General features: G+C 37.1%; 1 protein-coding gene across 2 annotated transcripts in view; it reads left to right on the plus strand.

Annotated features, from left to right (window-relative positions):
* Positions 1-23,155, plus strand: part of UGGT1 (UDP-glucose glycoprotein glucosyltransferase 1) — a 118,203-nt gene that overhangs the window by 25,971 nt on the left and 69,077 nt on the right. For both annotated transcript variants that reach the window (XM_025857975.2, XM_025857976.2), the window contains exons 9-17: positions 1,180-1,280; positions 1,877-1,976; positions 3,118-3,178; positions 8,452-8,543; positions 10,118-10,268; positions 10,903-11,022; positions 12,283-12,368; positions 17,603-17,738; positions 19,669-19,800. In XM_025857975.2, the coding sequence (XP_025713760.1) occupies positions 1,180-1,280; positions 1,877-1,976; positions 3,118-3,178; positions 8,452-8,543; positions 10,118-10,268; positions 10,903-11,022; positions 12,283-12,368; positions 17,603-17,738; positions 19,669-19,800 (979 nt within the window). The remainder of the gene's footprint in view (positions 1-1,179; positions 1,281-1,876; positions 1,977-3,117; positions 3,179-8,451; positions 8,544-10,117; positions 10,269-10,902; positions 11,023-12,282; positions 12,369-17,602; positions 17,739-19,668; positions 19,801-23,155) is intronic.

Here is a 23,155-nt window from a genome sequence, read left to right on the forward strand (position 1 = left end):
TTTTTTATGTTTGCTTTTTGGATAGCATTATGATCTTATGTATTTAGAGCACAAAGCTAGTATGTAGAGTATTGAAGACATTTTCTTTTGTGGACATTCAGAATAGTTATTTAGCTATCTAAAGTAATGGGACCATTTTCTGATATTTTTATCATGAAGAAGATTTTGTAGTAACTGATTGAAAATGAATTGGTCAGAAGGTGAAGAATCTGAGTAAATATTTTACTTTATATGGCATTTAAGAAATTTTGAGTTTCTAGCATTTAAAGGAACAGAATTACTCTACCAGCCATCTGTTGTCTGATCTAAATGATACATATCTGCGTCTTATAACTTCTGTTTTACTAGCTTTAAATAGAATGTACTATATTTCAAGATATAACTAAAGGAAACCCAATAATCTTGGTTAGCTTAAGTTGTATTATTCATCTGATTAAAGGATTTATGAGCATGTAGCTGAAAGAAATCCATTTTGGGACTGGCAGCGATATATTTCCAGTTTTATTTTGAGAAACTAGGAAGATTAGTAAAGTATGGAAAATAATAGAACGTACACATGTACTTAACACCCACAATTGATGGTTGTAATCATACTTGCTTTTCGGTTCCAAAGAACTCTTTATCAAGTTTGTTTCCAACATACGCCTTCTTTTACTTAAAAAAAAAAAAAGGGTAAAACACTACAGGTAGAGTTGGGGTCCCCTTTTCCCCCATTTTCAGTCCCATTCCCCCTCCCTGACACAGAGAATCACTATTGTAGTGATTCATTTTTTTAATCTGTAAATTTTATGGTTTTTAAAATTGTAATTTTCTATATTAGCTTATTTTTTTTTTAAAGATTTTATTTGAGAGAAAGAACACGAGTAGGGGGAGGGGCAGAGGGGAAAGCAGACTCCCCACTGAGCAGGGAGCCTGCAGGGCTCAGATGCAGGGCTCCATCCCAGGACTCTGGGATCATGACCTGAGCTGAAGGCAGTCACTTAACCGACTGAGCTGCCCAGGCGCCCCTATATTAGCTTATTTTTAAGAAAAATAATTATGCTTTAATATTTTTCCTATATTGTAGGAATTTTCTTATTGCTAAGGGGAAAATCATGAAGATAAAATTGGAGCCGTCTTCTGAGTGTGCTTTGAGAAGGGAAAGACAGGTTAATAAGACTGATTTTATGTTTCTTTTAGAGACCTGCACCCTGACCTGAAGGGGCAGTTGAAAGAACTCAGAAAACATCTTGTGGAAAGCACCAATGAAATGGCACCTTTAAAAGTTTGGCAGTTGCAAGGTAGTAAACATGTAGAGGAATCACTGGCCTACTTTTTGACTAAATTTTATGGTATTAAAAAAAATGTAGAATTTGAAATTAGTGTTATCTATTTGCCAGATTCTGAAGTTACCACAGATTTTCAATATAGAGGCATTAATTACGATTAATCAGAAAAGAAAGGAAGTCCTTTTGGAGATAGTTAACACTATGCAGAAGTAGATATAAAAATGAGTGCCAGATCTTTATCTGTGTAAACAGATACATAAGTGGGTAACAGTACAAACAAGTTTGTCTTAGTCTTTATGTTTATATTAAAGTTTCTTGAACAGTGTATATGTTGAATGTTAAAGACATTAACATGGCAGGATATATTTTAGCTTTTCTGGTCCAAAGATCTAGTTATCACAGTATTTTTTTTCAACATAATTTACTAAAGTCTTTTGCTCTACTTTGTGGGGACCTATGAAGTGAATAAAACCTGAAATTAAATCATGAGCACTCTCTGAAATAGTTGCATTCTCAATTACCAAGAAAATTGTGAGAAAGAAATTTTTTTTCTTATTTCTCTTTGCATTAGATTAATGCACTTTAAATTGTATTTGAACTTGTTGCAGATCTCAGTTTCCAGACTGCTGCCCGAATATTGGCTGCTCCTACTGAATTAGCTTTGGTAGTTATGAAGGATCTTAGTCAAAATTTTCCTACCAAAGCCAGGTAATAAAGAGTAAGGCTCTGACACATTTTTCTCTTTGACACATACATAATTATCTTCATGTGTACATGCAAAATGAGGTGAGTAAAATATGAAAATGCTTAGAAAATTAAAGTTTTACTACCAGTACCATACTGCTAATGATGCTGTCTTTTTGGGAAGATGGCACTACCATACATTGTGTGGTTGGAGAGACCCATCTAGCTTGTGTCTTTGGCTCTGCCACTTGCTAGTTGCATGATGTTTGCAAATAAGCAACCTCTCTTTACCTCACTTCCTCAGCAGTAAAATGGAAATAATGATACCTACATGTCAGGATTGGATGAGTTAACAAAATCTGATGTCTGCAGATATAACTAATTTAGGGTCTGGCATGGACTATAATGTTTTGTTCCTGAAGAGTTTTATATACATCATCTTATTCAAACTTGATGAGGAAAATGAGTTCTAGAGGCTTTTTCATGGTGACACAATAAGATTTTGAATGCAGCTTTTTTTGATATTGCTTTCAGTTGTATAATGGTCCTCCACGTCTTCTAAATAAATGATTTTAAAAGCCAAATTTTTAGAGACTAATGACTTAAATGGTTGTCAGTGTTTTTCTTGAATAACTGAACAAGGTGTTTTGACTTCTGATGTGAGATATTTTATAAATAAGTTTGTTTATTTGATTAGTCTTGGAAAATATTTCTTAGGACTTATAAATCATATAGTACATTCTCATTTAGTTCAGCAGGCTATTGAAGATATACATGTAGGATTACAGCTCCACCAAAAGTGCTCAAATAGTATGAGGAGTCTTTCACCTTAATTTAACATTAGCCTTTAGCCTGTGAACAGTAAAGATCATATATAGGAATAGAGTTACACATACTTAACCTAAGATCTTGGGGATAACTGCACTTGCTTTAAAATGCTGCTACAACTGCTACTTTTCTGTGGCATCATATCTTGTAGTAAAATGAAAATATACGTACACCTGAATGGAGAAATGTATTTAATTATTTGTGAAGGTGAAGGTTTTTTTTTTCTTTTAGTTTTTTGTAATGTATTGAGCAATGTGTTGTTTTATATGTAAATATAGGGAAACTGAAGACATATCAAATGTTAAACTAAACACTAATAACATTTTTATTTCTTTAGAGCAATAACAAAAACAGCAGTGAGTTCAGAACTTAGAACCGAAGTGGAAGAGAATCAGAAGGTATTACCCAGTGAAAAATCACTATTTTCTTTTCTGTTTTGTATTGTATCTTTAAAGATGAGGAAATCTGAGTTACATCAGGGACATTTAACAGTTTTACAGTTAAATTGCATCTTTTAGTAAAGATGGTGGTGTTTTATTTCTGTAATCATTTTTTATATTTTTAATTTTTTTTAAATTTTTTATTGTTATGTTAATCACCATATATTACATCATTAGTTTTTGATGTAATGTTCCATGATTCATTGTTTGTTCATAACACCCAGTGCTCCATGCAGAATGTGCCCTCTTTAATACCCATCACCAGGCTAACCCATCCCCCACCCTCCTCCCCTCTAGAACCCTCAGTTTGTTTTTCAGAGTCCATCATCTCTCATGGTTCCTCTCCCCCTCTGACTTACTCCCCTTCATTCTTCCTCTCCTGTTATTTTCTTCTTTTTCTTTTTTTTAAAAATATGTTGCGTTTATATTTTTAATTTTTAATCAGAGTTGAATATGAATATAATTCAAACATCAGGGGTGCCTGGGTGGCTCAGTTGATTAGGTGTCCGACTCTTGATTTTGGCTCAGGTCATGATCTAGGGGTCCTGGGATCAAGCCCCATGTCAGGCTCTGCACCCAGTGTGGAGTCTACTTGTCCCTCTTCCACTGCTCCTCTTCCCACTCCTGCTTGCTTGTGCGTGTGCTCTCTCTCTCTCGAATAAATAAATAAAATCTTTAAAAAAAAAAAATCAGATGGTGCCACCACTTTGTTTAGATAAACAGCATCCTCGTAATATGACTTCCTCCCTGTTTTGTCCCCCTTATTAGAAGTATCTGCTTTCAACACTTAGCTAATTGTTTTGATATTTATCCCCAGATTTTTAGCAAGTTTGAACTGGTAGGGTGTTTTCCAGTTTCAACCTTATGCCTTGGCCTCCATTACAAGGATGAAGTTTAACTTTCTTTCACTGCCCCTCACCCCTATGTCTGCCATTACTCCATATTGGTACTTCCCTGTCTTTCCAATTTCTCTGTATATTTTTGTGATTTCATCGATTTTTGTTCTGCTCCACTGTGGTCTGGTGGTTCTTTATGTCTAGGGCATACCAGTTATCCTGGGACCTTGCTTTAATCTCTTTTGTTGGATCTCCTGTTCTTGGATTCCAGGTCTTCTTTGTTTTTGGTTTACTCCCTTATTTTGGTGTAACACATCATTCTTCATGAGAAGAGTTACATGTGAGGTAAATTTCAGACTCTGAGAAATCAAATTTCTGATTTCTGTTTTTTTTTTTTAAAGATTAATTAATTTATTTGCGAGAGAGAGAGAAAACACAAGCAGGGAGGAGGGGCAGAGGGAGAGGGAGAAGCAGTCTCCCCACTGAGCAGGGAGCCTGATGTGGGGCTCGATACTAGGACCCTGGGACCATGTCCTGAGCTGAAGGCAGACGCTTAACTAACAGCCACCCAGGCATCCCTCCATTTCTGTTTTTATTGATATCTTGGCTGGGTATAGAATTCTAGATTGGAAGTCATTTAGAAGTTTTGTTACCGGACCAAAGTGGGTCTGCTCCTTGGTGAGTAGTAAGACAGAGACTATACCAGGTAGAGTTGCCTTCAGAGGTCATCTTTATTTGTATAAATAGGGAGATCACAGGGAATAATTTCCAAAGCCATGACTATTCCAATAGGGGTAGGCTGCCTCCTTTTATTAGGGTTTGGGATGACTATTCCCCAAACTGGGGACTTTAACATTATAATGAGGCTGAGGAAGGAACACTTTCTGATTATCTGCACAGGTGTCATGCATCATCCTCAAGTTTCTTTCTCTGTTCCAGCAATTTGTTAGTTTCTAAAAGATGAAATTGACAGACTGAACCTTTTAGGAGTTTCCTGAGTTCAGTAGGTCAGTCCTGAGTTTGGGGGTGGTCAAGGGTGACAGTTTGAAGGCATTGCTTCTTGGAATTTTGGTTTCTATTATGGATATTGAGAAATCTGAACCCTTGGTATGAGATCGGTTTTTTTCTTTCCAGAATCATTCAGGATCTTTTCTTCAGCCCTATAATCTGAAATTTCACAATGCTGTGCCTTTTAAGAAAAATCTCTGTATTGTTGGGTGAATGGTGACCCCTCCAAATCTGGAAAACAATTTCCTTTAGTTTTGGGAAATTTGCTTGAATTATTTCTTTGCCTCATTCCCTCTGGTTTCTCTCTTTTGTTTTCCTGGAATTCTTCATTTTTAAGGTATTGCATCTCCTTGACTAGTTTGTCCTAATTAAAAAATGCATTTTATTTCTTATTTTCCAGTTCTTTTATGTTTTATTTTTAAACTTTCTGGGAAAGATTTTCAACTCCTTTGTTGATATTTTTCCTTTAGTTTTCAAATCTTTAATTTCCAAGGGTTATTGTTCTTAGATTCCTCTTTTTATGGTGTTCTTCTATCTTTCTGAAGCTATCAGTGGTGTATGTGTATGTTTTCTTCTATTTATTTAAAAATTTCCATTTATTTATTTTTAAGATTTTATTTATTTATTTGACAGAGAGAGACACAGTGAGAGAGGGAACACAAGCAGGGGGAGTGGGAGAGGGAGCAGGGAGCCCGATGCGGGGCTCGATCCCAGGACCCTGAGATCATGACCTGAGCCGAAGGCAGATGCTTAACGACTGAGCCACCCAGGCGCCCCTGTTTTCTTCTCTCTCACACCATCTGTTTCCTCCTAAGTTTACTTTCTTTTTGTCTTGGTCTCTTGTCTTTAATGTTAGAGGCTTTCCTTACATGTTTGGTGATCTGCTGCTCATATTGAAGAGAATGAGGCAATAAAGAGCTGATGGGAAGCCTTAAGAATGAGGCTTTTGACTGTAGGCTCTCCTGGTATGACAGTTTCCTAGTTCACCCCAGTTCACCCTCAGGTGTCAGTATCCTGATACCTTTCCTCTTGAGCTGTTCAGTCTCCAGAAAAGGATCTTCTGATCTTCTGCCTGGACGGTGAAGTCTGGCTGCCTGAATGGAACTTCCACCCAGTCCCCAGTTTTCGTTGAGGGGTCGCTGCCCTCAGTTGTGCTTCATTTCCCCAAGTTCCCAGATTCTCTCTTTCACTCTTTCCAGGGAATTTTCCTCCATTTTTCTGGAGTAGAGGGAGTCATGACAGCAGTTACCTTACTGTGTGAAATCAGCAGGGGAGTCTGAGGGCTCTTATCTTTAAAAGGCTGTCCGTCAGAACTCATTTTCTAGCCTAGTGATTACCCCCTCATACATGTGTTCTTTGTGCTGTCAATTCTTGAGCCTTTTGAAGAGTTCCACAGGATAACTTGTGGTTTCCGTTGGCTTGCCATTCAGCTTTCTTGGGGTTGCTAAGACAGTTACTGTTCATGCCTTTCCTTTCCACCTTCCAAAATTAATTGCCCTTTTTCTTTTTTGTTCTCTTTGTTGTTGTGGATTTATAACTTTATAAAAGTCCCTTTTTAAAAAACTGACATTTCAACAGAGTTTCAGGAGGGAAAAAAAATGCTTGTGTTCAGTCTACTAACTTTACCCCAGATTTTTTAAACCTTTACATGTGAGATATTAATTAAATAGATCTGAGGACTAAGTAAACCAAATTTATCTCAAATATTTACTAAGTTGAAGAAACCTTATTAACAGTTTTTATTTACTTTATTTTTGATTTCCAGAGTAATAGTACCAATACTTAAGCCTTTTTCCCCCACAAGAGAACAAAACATTAAATTATATAGATTGTAGTATTTCCTGGATTCTTTTTTTTTTATTAAATATTTTGTTAAAGTATAAAACACAAAAACATACAACACATGCAAAAATGGGCACAAATCCTCTCTCTTTAGTGTGATGAATTTTCACAAAGTGAACTTTGCTCTGTTACCAGCACCCAGATTTTGAAATAGATAGGAGTCATGTTTAGCAGCTCATAATCAGTGTTTCTTACAGTCAGAGGGTATACAGCCTGGGTGTCAGTGGACATGGAGGTTTTTCTTTCCCATGTAAGAAATTCCATTTCTGATTTGATGCATCTCTCCATTTTCCCCTTATTTTATCTGCAATTTAATCTTTGCAGGGCAAAGAAGCAGAAGCTGTGGCTTCCTCGTCGTTTTATGCTTTACCCATGCAATACTGGACCTTAAAGTTTACTTCTCTTAGTCTGCTGACTCCTGGGAAATGAAGGGAGCTCAACAGTCCCTGTCCTTCGTGTTCCTGTGAGAGCTAAGGACTTAAGTTCTGTCCCTAGTATCTGAGTAGTTTTTTCCCTTTGCTGTGTGGATTAGCTCCCTGTGGTGTGGAATATGAATAGTAGTCCCAGTTTCCTTGGAAGGAAAGAGTAATTAAATGGAAAGATAGAAGTCAGTAGAAGCTACAGCATGGCATCCAAGCAGTGTGTCTGATGGGTCAGGCAGGTCTGAAGGGCTGCAGGGACTGCACAGTCACCCGTGTGTCAGGGAACCACTGTCTCAGGGAGCAGCAGTTGAAGGCCCCATGGAGACCAGGTCTTGGACAGTTAGGTGCATGTGGGTGCTGTCTCCAGGGCAGCAACTCAGTTTCTTAGTGTGCCTTAGTTTGAAGGTTTAAGGGAGGTGTGGGTCTTGAAACCCTTTTAGATTAGATTCCTGGAGTTCATCAAGAAGGCCCAGCTGTTAGTGACTGCTATCACCACCTTGGTTGGCATCACAAACAGTAAATAGTAAAAGAAGTCACCTTTTATGAAAATGACCCTCAGCACTTGGCTTATTTAATCAATCTCCCTCATCCTCCTTCCTCCAACATTATGGGAAATAGTTGTATTGATCGTAGTTGGAAGGAGGAAAGGGAGGAGAGGTGTATTTCACATGAAACAGTAGTTTCATTACAATGTAGTAAATGCTAAGAATGGTCTGTGGGGTACATAAAAGGAAATCTTAACCCAGCCTTAGGGTTTCCTATAATAAATAAGAAGATGCAACATTTGTACATATACTAAAGTCAGAAACATGGAAATTTTTTTTTTTAAAGGTAAGGTTTTTTTTTGTTTTGTTTTGTTTTTAAAGATTTTTGTTTATTTAACAGAGAGAGACACAGCGAGAGAGGGAACACAAGCAGGGGTAGTGGGAGAGGGAGAAGCAGGCTTCCCGCGGAACAGGGAGTCCGATGTGGGGCTCGAACCCAAGACCCTGGGATCACGACCTGAGCCGAAGGCGGACATCCAATGACTGAGCCACCCAGGCACCCCTGAAACATGGAAATTTTTGTTAAACATTCTCTTCTGCTCCTTAACTTTTTTTTTTTTTTTTTTTTAATATTTTAGTATTTCAAAGGAACTTTAGGATTACAGCCTGGAGATTCCGCCCTGTTTATCAATGGACTTCATATTGATTTAGATACACAGGATATATTCAGGTATGGATAATATTTTTTATTCTCTGAAAAGGTTTTATAATGTTAGCTTCTTATAGCATGTTCAGATTGTTTTTCCTACTTGACGTGGCATGTTGCAAAGCCTAATAGCTTACCAGGTGGAGTGAGTAATGAGTCCTGAGTCATGAGTGGATGACTGGGATGACACAATAATACTGTCATTTGTTATTATAATGTACTTTCAAGACCTTGGACATTGAAGGCCTAAGTGTCTTTCGAGGATGCCCTTTTAGAGCTATAGTTTTCCTCTTATCCATAAAAAAAGAGAGAGTGCGAGTGGGTTCTTTTACTTATGGAAACAGTGTGCAGTATGTTTATCCAAAATGCTGCCTCTGCCTCCCGTGTCTCAGAAGGTGTTCCATCTTACATATATTATTTGAATATCTAGGGACGCCTGGGTGGCATAGTTGGTTAAGTAGCTGACTGTTGGTTTTGGCTCAGGTCATGACCTCAGAGTAGTAATCTTGAGAGTCATGAGATTGAACCCCATGTGGAGTCTGCTTGGGTTTCTCTTTCCCTCTCCCTTTGTTCCTCCCTTGCTCTCTCTCTCCTTTCTCTCTCAAATGGATAAATACATCTTAAAAAAAAAAAGAGTATCTATCTCTTTGTATTGTTAAAATATAGTTCAGGACTAACTTGCTCTAAATTGACCTTATGAATTTTGAGGGGGAGTGGATAGTTAGGTAGAATTCAGATTTTGTCCTTGGAATTAAGATTGACACAGTTGACACTGTGGCTTCATAATAGTGAAAACAAAAGCTACTGCTAATGCTTCAGAAGAATGGGTTGCCCCAATAAGATATTTTAATTGAGCCTTTTATGTCCTACTGCTTTTCAGAGCTAGTAAAAAAATGGTGTGGATGCTTTAAAAAGATTGCCCAGATTTGTAATTTTTTTTTAAGTAAAAAATATGTGCCTATCTCTTTAATTTTTCAGAGTTTACAAATTGATTACTTGCTTATTTTAACAGTTTTAAGTGATAGACGGATAAAAGAACTAAGAAAAGGAGAGTCTTCATCCTGGCTTCTTATTTCTTTTTCCTTCCCATCTTTTCTACTTTCCCTAGCAAACCTTTACGTTGGGTATAAATTCTTCCAGACCTTTTACTGTGGTTGTATATGTGTGCATCTTGTAAATTGACACTGATGTTGTAACCTATGTTAAATCTATATAATGTAGTTTTTAAAATAAATTTTTAATTATGAGATAATTGTAGATTTATGTAGAGATAATACAGAGAGGTTACCATAGTTTTTTTTTTAAAACATGCAGTGCAAAATTCAGATGAGGATTATTTCATCCTCAAATTGTGTATTTATATTTAGAGATAATTTTATACCTGATAGATACATTGATAAGTTTAATAAGAAGCAAGTCCTACCTACTTCGTTCTCTATATTTTGACGAGATGAAGCAAGGGGAAGAGCTCCCTTTTTTGATTTCTTGGCTAGTTTGAACAGGGCATTGAATTTGAAATGATAAATCTTCTCATGGTGAGGTTTTTTTTTGTGTTTTTTTTTTAAACTTTTTCTACTAAATACCTTTTTTCCCCCCAGTCTGTTTGATATATTGAGGAATGAAGCTCGGGTAATGGAGGGTCTGCATAGATTGGGAATAGAAGGCCTTTCTCTGCATAATGTTTTGAAACTGAACATCCAGCCCTCTGAGGCCGACTATGCTGTAGACATCCGGAGTCCTGCTATTTCAGTAGGTATTCTGTTGGAGTGTCCAAGGGGCACTGGCATTTTGTTACGGTTTTCTCATTGTGTTTTGTGCATATATGTGAGAATTTATTTGGGGCGAATACCTAGAACTAGAATACTTCTCTAAAGTGACTGTTTTCTTCTCTAAAGTGACTATTCCAGGCACCAGCATTGGGTGAGAGTTCTAATTGCTCTATACCCTTGCCTATTCTTGGATATTGACAAACTTTAAAATTTAATGATTGTGAAATTTCACTGTGGTTTTGGTTTCTAATCCTCAGATTACTAGTGAAGATGTACATCTTTACTTGTGTTAATTGCCCTGTTGAATTTCCTCTGTAAATTTCTTCATATCCGTAGCTTATTTTCTTTTCTCATATGTTGCGGACCTTTTTTTATTGATATGTTAGATTTCTATATATGGTCTTGATACTAGTCCTTTATTGGTTTTGTAGGTTGCAAATATCTTCTGTGGCTTGTGTTTTAGTCACTCATTTTTCTACTTGATCTTTGTATTTTTGAAAATGGTCTTTCCCATGTGATTCTCCTTAAAATCATTTCAAGTTTTACTGTTATTTCTGGTATTTTTACTAATAGTGACTAAAGTGTATGCACCATGATGTGCATTTTTTTCCTAGTGGATCAACAACTTGGAGGTTGACAGCAGATACAATTCATGGCCTTCTAGTCTACAAGAGTTGCTTCGACCCACCTTTCCTGGTGTTATCCGGCAGATCAGGAAAAACTTGCATAACATGGTGAGTAAAACTGCTTATTGTCTGGTGATGAGCTCTGTTTCTCCCTTGCCTTCTCCCCTACCTTTAAGCCATATCTAGACTGTTCATTTCTCCCCTGTACTAGCTGCTTCTCCCATCACTATCACCACTAAATGTGTTCTTCTACCTCCATATTCAAACTGAAGGGTTTTTAAATGTATTGATCATGTGTGAGGCTGTGAGATGTCACAGTAGCAATACTGCCTCCATCAGCTTGTAAAGAAATGTTCCTCATCCTTAACCTGAAAGTTTAGGCCATGTTGTTTTAGTTTTTTAAGATTTATTTTAGAGAGAGAGAGTGCAAGTGAGCATGCGAGCAAGAACAGGGAGAGGGGCAGAGGGAGAAAGAGGGAGAGAGAATCTTAAGCAGACTCTGCACTGAGCATGGAGCCTGACGTGGGGCTCGACCTCATGACCCTGAGATCACAGCCTGAGCCGAAACGGAGAGTCAGACACTTAACCAACTATGCAGCCCAGGGCCCCTTGTTTTAGTTTAAAGATAGTTTTACTCAGAAGATGAATATGCTACTACTCTTTTCCTTTAATATCTTAATCTCTAAAACTTAAATAAATCTTTCTGTGAGCTCCTACTTGTTATTCCTTATTTCACTGCTTTAGAGAGAGAGAGGAGGAGTTTTCTTAGTTGGCCCTCTTTTTCCCTGTCATTTCTTCTTTTCCCACCATTTATTCTTAAAGAGATTGGGGGCAGGTCTCCTTCCCCAGAACGTGCAAGGGAAACTGCCCTCTATACTTGTCTCACTTTTGAAACCACTTTTTTCCTTCCTGGTCAAAATTTCATTCTCTTTTTCTTACTATATATCTGAACTTTATTAAACGGGGTTATATATGTATTTAAAGCACATCATGAGATCTTAATACATGATAGCTATTATTGTGATCTAAAAATTGAGTTTTAAATGAATTCTTAATTCAGAAATGCTTAGAAATGAATACACAGAAAAGATAATCTCAGTTTTCTAAGGTAGGAGAGTTCATAAAACTTGGGTTTTTTTAGGTGTAGTAAAACTATGGATGTTAGTAATCTGGAACACAGTTCCCATGTTATTAGCAAAATATGAGAGTACTGCATTCTTTTGAACATTAAGGAGGGAAACTGCTGTTTGTGTAACTCCTCTTTCATGTGGTTCAAGAGTTGCTGGAAGTACAAAGTGTAACAGCATTTTTATGTGACATTAGAATAAATTTCATTTTATGTGTTCCGTTCCCCCTTCCCCTTTATAGGTTTTCATAGTTGATCCTGCTCATGAGACCACAGCAGAGTTGATTAACACAGCTGAGATGTTCCTCAGTAATCATATACCACTAAGGTAACACTGGTATTGATTGAATGATATATATCTAATTAGCAGAGGTTTTGTCATTCTTTTTTTTTTTTAATTTTTTATTGTTATGTTAATCACCATATATTACATCATTAGTTTTTGATGCAGTGTTCCATGATTCAGGTTTTGTCATTCTTAAATGCAAGTCTGGTGCTACTGGATAATTAATAGTCGGATCATTAATGGCAGTTGTATCTTTTGTTTAAGTATGAAGCAGTATCTTTTGGGGTAGAAAATTTGATTCTCAATGAATAAAAGCTTACCACCATTGAATTATTAATAAATAGATCATGTAAAAATAGTTTGTGGTCTCAGCTTGCTTCCCAGTGAAAGGGAATTTTCCTAGGTAAGTGTCCACATCACAAAGCCTATTTCTGCTTTTACTGGAGATAAAGAGCTTTGCCAACAACTTTTTTAGACTGGCAAGGACTAAATGTACCTGTAGCTTTTTGTAGATGCAGACACACTTCTTTTATTTGCATTGCCAAATCTACCAACAGGGTACTTGAATGGCTGGATTTTTCACTGTGCTTTTTTAAAAACAGCATTTTAATGCTTTACAAATACATGCTAAGATATTTTCACTTATATTCTTTTTTTTAAAGATTTAAAGAGAGAGAGAGAGTGAGAGATTGAGATCACGCGCAAGGGGGAAGGGTAGAGGGAGAGGCAGACTCCCCACTGAGCAGGGAGCCCGATGTGGGACTCGATCCCAGGACCCTGGGATCATGACCTGAGCCGAAGGCAAACGCTTAACCCATTGAGCTACCCAGGCGCCCATTTTCACTTATATTCTGAGTAATGTCGACCAAAATCTAAATTCTTAGAAAACATGAAAATAGAGAAGAAGAAAAGTCTAGCTAACAAATGTAGTGTGTTCTGTGCCCAGCACTGAGCTAAATGCTGTGGATAGTATCTAAGCTGTATTCCTACCTTCTTGGAAAAAATACTGTTCATACTTTCAGACACTTTAAGAAAATATTTGATCAGATGCTAGGTTATATCCTAGTCATAGTGCTTTAGAATTTCAGGGAAGTAAAAGATTATGAACTAAGATATTTGGGAGGGACAAAGGTTTCATGGAACAGTTGGATATTAGTTAAGCTTTGAAGAAAATAGAGGGTTTTTATTGATGGAAAAGTAGAGATTTTTTTTAGTGAAATTTTTCATGTAAAACATGCATACCCGACTGAACTACTGGATTGCAGCCAGAGCTATATTTTGATGAAAAGAGAAATAAAAGAACACAGAAGTTGGCCCATGGTACACGATGGGCACTAAGTAAATATTTATTGAATTTCATTGAGGGACAAGAAGAGGGAATGCGGTTTTCACATTGTGAAGGTAGGTGAGAATACACTTACTGGCAGTAGAGAGGAGTATTGGCATACATAGTTGGTGGAGAGACCCAAGGCAGACTGGCTATTGTTTTAGTCTTTGTTTCCTTTGATGTGGTACACCAGGGTGTTGACAGGGGCTGAGGAGAGGAGGGGACAAATCTGGAAGACTCCCTAGTGGTACTTGATAAGAGACTGGGCCTGAGAGAAACAGAAGTCTGAAGGGGCCTAGCTAACAGAAAAACTCTGATGCCCTTTCTAGAAATTGGAAACGTGGAAAGGGGAGTTCCTTTGTGAGGAGATACTTAGCTCTTATTATTATTATTTTTTTTAAGATTTTTATTTATTTGTCAGAGAGAGAGAGAGAGAGAGCACAAGCAGGGGGAGCAGCAGAGGGAGAGGGAGAAGCAGGCTCCTCACTGAGCAAGGAGCCTGATGTGGGACTCGATCCCAGGACCCTGGGATCATGACCTGAGCTGAAGGCAGATGCTTAACGACTGAGCCACCTAGGCGTCCCTAGCTCTTATTTTTGTTTTCATAAGAATAACATTTAAGTCATTTCTGCCTAGAACCTACTCATATGATTCCTGTTTTAAGTGGGATTTTAAAAAACAATTTTTATCTATAAATGAACTGTCTTGCCACCACCATCTACATATACACACTCTCTACGTACCTCAGGAGAGTATGATGTTTGATATTTATCTTTTTGTATTTTCTTCTATTTTTAGGCTTTACCTCTTTCTCTTTTTAATTAATAGACTTTGTATTTTTTAGAGCGCTGTTCATTAGTCTGTATTGATACATTATTATTAACTAAAGTTCATAGTTTACATTTGGGTTCATTGTTTGCATTGTATAGTCTGTGGGTTTTGACAAATGTGTAATGACATGTTTCGACCATCACACAATCCTACAGAATAGTTTCACTGTCCTCCACATCCTCTGTGCCCCACCTGTTTGTCCTTCTCTCTCAACTGCTGGCAACCACTGGTCTCTTTACTGTCTCCATTGTTTTGCCCTTTCCAGACTCATGATATATATATCATTATTAGATTGGCTTTTTTTTTTATTTATTTAGCAGTATGCTTTTAAGGTTTATCCATGCTTTTTTTTTTTTTTAAGATTTTATTTATTTATTTGACAGAGACACAGCGAGAGAGGGAACTCAAGCAGGGCGAGTGGGAGAGGGAGAAGAAGGCTTCCTGTGGAGCAGGGAGCCTGATGGAGGGCTCAATCCCAGGACCCTGGGATCATGACCTGAGCCAAAGGCAGACAACAACTGAGCCACCCAGGCGCCCCTGTCTTTGTCTTTTTATGGCTTGATAGACCATTTCATTTTATCACCAAATAATATTCCATTAGATAGATGTGCTCTAGTGTTTTTTTTTTTTTTTAATCCAGTCACCTATTGGTAAACATCTTGGTTGCTTCCACGTTTGTGTAATTACAAATAAAGTTGCTGTAAACATCTGTGTGTAGATTTTTGTATGGACATAAGTCTTCCGCTCATTTGAAAAATACCAAGGGGCACAATTGCTTTATCTTATGGTAAAAAATGTTTTATAAGAAATTGCCACACTGTCTTCCAAAGTGGTTCTACTATTTTACATTCTTACCAGCAATGAGTAAGAGTTCCTGTTGCTCCAGGTTCTCTCCAGAATTTGGTGTTGTCAGTGTTTTGATTTTAGCCATTCTAATAATTTTGTAGTGGGATCCCATTGTGTTTTTTTTTTTTTTTTTAAGATTTTGTTTATTTGACAGGGAGAGAGATAGCGAGAGCTGGAACACAAATAGGTCAAGTGGGAGAGGGAGAAGCAGGCTTCCCGCTGAGCAGAGAGCCCAATGCAGGACCGATCCCAGGACCCAGGGATCATGACTGGAGCCGAAGGCAGACGCTTAACGACTGAGCCACCTAGGCGCTTTCCATTGTGGTTTTATTTTGAAATTCCCTAATTACATGATGTTGAACAAATTTTTTTTTTGCTATTTGCCAACTCTGTGCCTTGGTTGCTGAGGTACTAATTCAGATCTTTTGCCCATTTTAAACTTTTTGTTGTTGTTGAGTTTTAAGAGTTCTTTGTATATTTTGGATATCTGTCCCTTATCAGATATGTGTTTCTTAGTTTCTCACAGATTTTCTGCCAGTCTGTGGCTTGTTTTCATTCTCTTAATGGTGTCTTTCACAGAGCAGAAGTCCCAGTTTCAGTGAAGTTTAGCTCATCCCTTTTTTTTTTTGGGTCATGGATCATGTTTTTGCTTGTTAGTCTAATAAGTCATTGACTAACCCAAGATCACCTAAACTTTCTGTGTTCTTTTCTAGGAATTTTATAGTTCTGTGTTTTATATTCATGTTTATGATCCATTTTGAGTTAATATTTTGTGAGAGGTATAAGTTCTCTGCCCGGATTTGTTTTTTTGCATTGTGGATTTCCAGTTCCATCACCATTTGTTAAAAAGACTGTCCATTCTCAGTTGAATTGATTTTGCTCCAATATGTAGACTGGTGACTTCTGTATTGGCCAGTGCAAGTTTTTCGCCTTTTTTTTTTGCCAGTTTATAGATGTGTAATGGTATCTTTTTGTGGTTCATTCTTATAATTTAATTTAAAATTTAAAATGTAATAAACATTAACTTTGGTTATAGCTTTTTGCCAACAGATAATAGTAAACATTTTTATGTTTTCCATTTACCTATGATTTTCATCTTGCCTATGTTAATCTCAAAATCCACCCCCCTTTTTATATATTTTCACATTCTGAAAATGTTTACTTCCCCCAGTTTTTGCTTAAAAACAACAAAATCTCCATCTAAAACTTTAACAGAATCCTTCATGTCAGTAAAGGCCTTTCACCATTGTGGAAGCAGTGTGGTTTAACAGTTGAAAAGTCTAAGCCACCTTTGGGAACCTGCTTTTCTATTCTGTAAGTGGTGAAAGCCTTTGCCCAGTGCATTAGAGTAGGATGTGAACTGTGCTTTTCAGTAGAGGAAGTTACAATACGTGAGTGGGATACAGGGATGCCATTCTTTTTAACCAGTTGCATTTTTTTTGATTTTTTTATTGTTAATCACCATACATCATTAGTTTTTGATGTAGTGTTCCATGGTTCATTGTTTGTGCATAACACCCAGTGCTCCACACAGAACGTGCCCTCTTTAATACCCATCACTGGGCTAAGCCATCCCCCCAGCCCCCTCCCCTCTAGAACCCTCAGTTTGTTTTTCAGAGTCCATCGTCTCTCATGGTTTGTGTCCCCCTCCGACTTACTCCCCTTCATTCTTCCCCTCCTGCTATCTTCTTCTTCTTTTTTCTTAACATATATTGCATTATTTGTTTCAGAAGTACTGATCTGTGATTCAACAGTCTTGCACAATTCACAGCGCTCACCATAGCACATACCCTCCCCAGGGTCTGTCACCCAGCCACCCTATCCCTCCCACCCCCCACCACTCCAGCAACCCTCAGTTTGTTTCCTGAGGTTAAAAATTCCTCATATCAGTGAGGTCATATGATACATGTCTTTCTCTGATTGACTTAGTTGACTCAGCATAATACCCTCCAGTTCCATCCATGTCGTTGCAAATGGCAAGATCTCATTCCTTTTGATGGCTGCATAATATTCCATTGTGTATATATACCACATCTTTTTTATCCATTCATCTTTCGATGGACATCTTGGCTCTTTCCACAGTTTGGCTATGGTGGACATTGCTGCTATAAACATTGGGGTGCACGTACCCCTTCGGATCCCTACATTTGTATCTTTGGGGTAAATACCCAGTAGTGCAATTGCTGGATCGTATGGTAGCTCTATTTTCAACCAGTTGCATTTTTTGAGATAAGTTTCTTTTTCTTCTTTTTGCCCTTCCCTCTCTCCCCAGAATTGGTTTAATCTTTGTGGTTAATGACTCTGAAGACGTTGATGGGATGCAAGATGCTGGAGTGGCTATTCTGAGAGCGTATAATTATGTTGCCCAAGAAGTGGATGATTATCATGCCTTCCAAACTCTGATACATGTATGTTTTCAATCAAAATGGCGAATAATTTTCTTAATTTAACTTACTCTAAAAAACAGTATGAGTTAAGAGGATTTTATATTTTTGTAAAGAGAAAAAGCATGATAAATTATTCTCTCAACCTTTGTGTTCTATATTTAAGGAGTTGCTTTTACTGATCTACTGATGTTAATAATAAATTGCTGTGATCTCAGCTAAGATTCCTTAGGGGCCCTACTAATGGACCTTATTAGTCTTCTGCCTTTTGGTGACTTGAAATCACTAATTAATTTTTCTTTTCTTTTCTTTTTTTTTTTGTAAGTATGATGTTCTCTGCTTGTTTAAAAAAATGTTTGCTTTTTTTCCTTTTAAGGTCTTTATATTTTCATTTAATTAATATTCAAATCATAAACTCTTATTGTCTGTTTTCTCCATATTTTTACCTTGGGAACTGAACTACCCTGAGTTTTATATATACTTAAGATACTTTCTCCAGTTCAAACAAGGAACTCTCTTCTTTTTTTTCTATTTTTGAATATAAAAAATTTATAAGTAATAGTTCTTTTGCTTACAGATTAGTGGTAATTATTAGAAAACCATCTTTAAAGCAGTTGATTTTCACCACTTATTTTTTAACCTATAAACATGTCAGCCTGCTGTTTATTATGTTTGTTATATTTATTGTTTAGAGATTCAGTCTGGAGCATTTTTTATTAGTTAAAATGTTCATTTATTTATTTGGCTAACATCTATTAAAGACTTACCATTTGCCAGGCCTGGTACTAGCTGCAAGGGATACAAACAAGAATAAGACTTCACCCCTGTCCTCAAAGACCTTATATTCTAGTGGGGGACATGTCCATGCAGATGGTTAATGCACTGTGGGAAGCACAGCCAACTGTGGCAGCACTAGACCTCACTCCACTAGGGATGGCATTGTTGTGGAGTGGGAAGTTGTCCCAGCTGAGTGTAGGAGGAAAAACAGGAGTCAGTTGAATAATGGCTGCAAATCAGAGGTAGTGATTTCCTATGTCCGTATGGCTGAGAGGGGAACCTATTTGTCGAGGCTGTCAGGCCAGGCAATGAGTGTCCAGCTTGCAGAGGTTAAACTCGAGTTAAAAACATCATTCTGATTCATGTATAGAGACGGGTCTGATGGAGGGTAGACAGTGGCAGGGTTAGTGGTTGGTGAGCTCTTGCTGGGATCTCTGTGAGAGATGATGGTGAAGGTGGTTAGCAATAGGGCCATAGAGAAAGAAGTAAGTTCAGAAGGAGTTGCTGAGGATGTGTTTTAAAGTCTGCTTTTTAAAGTTGTTCCCCCACTCCCATAGCTGTGTATATGAAGGATGTATATGTATGAGTTTTCATTTTTTCAAATTTTTATTTGCAACAGCAAAAACATTGTGTGTTCATTGTAAACTTTTTAAAAAATAATATTAAAGTATCGATTTAAAATTTCTCTGTCTTTCCCCTTTCCTAATCCTGCTCCTTAAAGACAGCCACTATTAGAAGATTGTCTTATATATATCTTTCTAGGTGTTTAACTGTATACAGACACAGTTGTGTTGTTATTTGTTTTATATCTGCTTTTTAAAAACAAGGTTTTTGCCATACATATTTTATAACTTTTGCCCCCCTAAACATCATGGCTATGAATTCTTATTTCAAGGATTATGTAAAGGTGTTCAGATTTTTAAAAAATTAACACATTTTTGCATTTGGGACTTAATGTGAGTAAGAGCTGATTGGGTCATTTTAAGAATACGTAGTTTCTAATATAAGAAGGTGTCTTAAGGAAGTATATGAAAAAGGGAGAATTGCTAACCTGTTCCATTTCACCTTTCAAGAAAAATAGCCATGTTTTCTCTCTACATTCAGAAATCTTTTGTAATAAAAATTCTGAAATTTGGATTTAAAAGTGTGTTTGGTTGCCTGATTTTTCTTTCTTCAGATATATAACAAAGTAAGGACTGGAGAAAAAGTAAAAGTTGAACATGTGGTCAGTGTCCTAGAGAAGAAGTATCCATATGTTGAAGTGAATAGCATTTTGGGGATTGACTCTGCTTACGATCAAAATCGGAAGGTAAGAAATTCTTTTGTGCTTCTCATTTTACCACAACGCTATGCTTTCCTTACCTCCCTTTTTGGGGGAGTTGTTATTAATAAGGGTAGTGGTGGTTAAAGTATTTGGGTACTTAGCATTTAACAGTTTAGAAACCAGGTTACTTTTTTGTGTTTGTGAATGCAGTTTATATTTCAATTTTGTGACAATATCATTAATTTTTAGCTGGCATATTAACTATTAAATTGAAAAACAAATTTCTTTTACACAGTGCAGTGGTAGTACTTGTGTGATGTATATTCTACATAAAAGCTATTAGAAGTGTATAATGTCTGCTTGCCAGGATATGACTTACAATATTGATGTTTAGGCTAAAGATAAAAATATATTAAGAAATGTAATAAAGCAGAATGGCAAAGTGTGGTAATAAGGATACAGGGAAATATTTTAAAATTTTATTTAAAGATAATACTATTTTTTGTGAGATATTAAATACAGTAAGAGGACCTTTATCTGTTGCAAGCAGGAACAAGGTAGTCAGTTTATTGAAAATAAATGTTCAGGCAAGGAATCTAAATACATTTCTGAGACATTTTAATTTAAAACAATAAAAATGTATTTACAAACTTTTTTTTACTTTTAAGTGAAGGAGATGTTTCTTCATGGTTCAGTCTTGGTAGGTTGTATGTTTTTAGAAATGTATCCATTACTTCTTGGTTACCCAGTTTGTTGGTATATAAATTGTTCATGGAAGTCTCATGATACTTTGCATTTCTGTGGTGTCAGTTGTAATGTCTCCTGTTTTCTGATTTTATTTACTTAATTTTTTTTCTTTTTTCTTAGTCTAGCTAAAGGTTTGCCAGTTTTGTATATCTTCTAAAAAAACAGCTTAGTTAACTTGTCTATTTGTTTTTCTGGTCTCTGATCTTTCTTTCTTTCTTTCTTTCTTTCTTTCTTTCTTTCTTTCTTTCTTTCTTTCTTTCAGCTAAATTTGGGTTTAGTTCTTTTTTTCCCCTAGTGTCTGGTGGTGTAAAGTTAGGCTTTTTATTTGAGATCCTTCTTTTTTCTTAATGTTGGCATTTATCACTATAAAATTCCTTCTCAGAACTACTTTTGCTGCATCCTTTTAAGTTTTGGTGCATTATATTTCCATTTTTGTTTATTTCAAGATGTTTCTTTATTTCACTTTTCATTTATTCTTTGACTCACTGATTAAGGAGTTTGTTGTTTAATTTCTACATATTTGTAAATTTTCCAGCTTTCCTCATGTTACTGATTTCTAGAATATTTCATATGTGCTTAAGAAGCCAGGTATTCTGCTGCTGTTGGGTGGAATATTCTATATATGTCTTTTAGGTCCATTTGGTTTAAAGTATAATTAAATTCCAGTGTTTCTTTACTAATTTCTGTTTGGATTATTTATCTGTTGTTGACAGTGAGGTATTGAATTTCTCTATGTACATTGTGTTGTTGTCTGTTTCTCCCTTGAGATTTGTTACAAGTGTTTTCTGTTGCTGCTTTTAAGATTTTCTCTTTGTCTTTGATTTTTAACAGTTTTATTATAATGTGTCTTGCAGAGGATCTCTTTAAGTTGATTTTGTTTGGTGACCTGTAAGCTTCATGAACTTGAATAATCAAATCTCTCCCCAGATTTGGGGACTTCTCAGCCATTATTTCTTTAAATAAGCTATTTGATTCCTTCTCAAACCTCTTGTCTCCTTCTGGAACTCTAGTAATTTGCAAATCATCTAGATAACATTTCTTTCATTCTTTTTGTTCTTCTTGTTCTCCTCTGGATAATTTCAAAGTTCCTGTCTTCTAACTCACAGATTCTGTCTTCTGCTTGATCCATTCTGATAATAATGCTGTTTCATTTTTCCTTTCATTTATTGCATTCTTTGGCTCCAAAATATCTGTTTGGTTCTTTTTTATTATTTCTCTCTTATTAAACTTTAAATTTTATGTGTGTGTTTTTTTTATTTTGTTGAATTATCTTTCTATGTTTTCTTGTAATTGAGTTTCCCTTTAAACAACTTTTTTGAATTCTTTATTGGGTAAATCACAGATGTCCATTTCTTTGGAATTGGTTACTGAAAGATTATTGCTATCCTTTGGTGCTATCATGCTTTCTTGATACTCCTTGCAGTTTCGTGTTGCTTTTTTGCATTTGAGGTAGCAGTCACCTCCTACAGTCTTTACCTACTGCCTTTGGGAGACAAGTGCCTTTTGTCAGACCTGCTAGGAATTCTGAGACTTTCTCAGGCCATCTGTGGATACATATACTCCATACTTGTTCTTTCTTGTACAGAATTCTTAAGCATGCGTAATTTTCGATTCTGCAGTGCCCAAGGCTGGATGCTGACTGCCCTTCTTCTGTTTTCCCCAAGGTGGCCCTAACGCTCCAATGTTTTGTCTCTCTGGCCCACACGTTTGGGCTGGTTTTCTGTGCTTGCTCACTAGCCATCAGGTTAAAGCTCAGTCTTGCCACCACTGTCAGGAGCATATACAGGGAACTGGCCACAAGGTGAGGGTTAGTGTGGGTAGAGTGTGTCCATGAACCATTTGGTGGGATCTATGGATGAAGTGTCCCCAGTGGCTCATGGGTGGGCTTCTTGATGAAGTCCGTGATGCAGTAAGTAGGATCCATCCCCTTTAAATGCTTTCTTGGTACTATCTGCTGCCCTCTTCCAGTTTCTTTCTACCCCAGTCACACAGTTCACAATTCAATACTCTAGATGGGGTAAGAGGGAAATGAGCCTCTTTGGCAGTATTCCTTATAGTGGGGGAAGTTGAGTGCTTGCCTACCTGCTCACTTGCTCTCAGGTTCCCCCGTGCAGGAGAAATCATGGGCCCAGAAGATCTCTCTTGGCCCTAAGCTGTGCTGCTTTGGGGGAGGGCTGATGGGAGTGAAGTCAGATTGTTCTTCTTATCTTTTCCAATGCATTCAATCTCATATTTTTAAAAAATTTATTTTATTTTTTTAAAGATTTTATTTACTTGAGAGAGAGAGAGAGCACAAGCAGGGAGAGTGGCAGGCAGAGGGAGAAGTAGGCTCCCCACTGAGCCGGGAGCCCAACAGGATCCCAGGACCCTGGGATCATGACCTGAGCCGAGGGCAGACGCTTAACCGACTGAGCCACCCAGGCGCCCTCATATTTTTTTTGCTCCAGTGGGTTCTCAGACTATGGCTAGGAGAGACTGGAGCCAGTTGATGAGCCAATGCAGGGTCCACAGACAGGGTTGAAATCTGTATGTCTGTTACATGATGCATGGGTGGGTGAACCTTCTTCTGGATTCCTTGGCATATGGTGCTGGATCCGAAACCTTCCACAAAGGCACTTTTGTCTGTGGATAGATGCCAAATTGTTGTTCAGGA

Source organism: Callorhinus ursinus, unplaced genomic scaffold (genome assembly GCF_003265705.2).
Source record: "Callorhinus ursinus isolate GAN/ISIS: 27379988/994484 unplaced genomic scaffold, GSC_fseal_2.0 scaffold2, whole genome shotgun sequence".
Taxonomy (NCBI): Eukaryota; Metazoa; Chordata; class Mammalia; order Carnivora; family Otariidae; genus Callorhinus; species Callorhinus ursinus.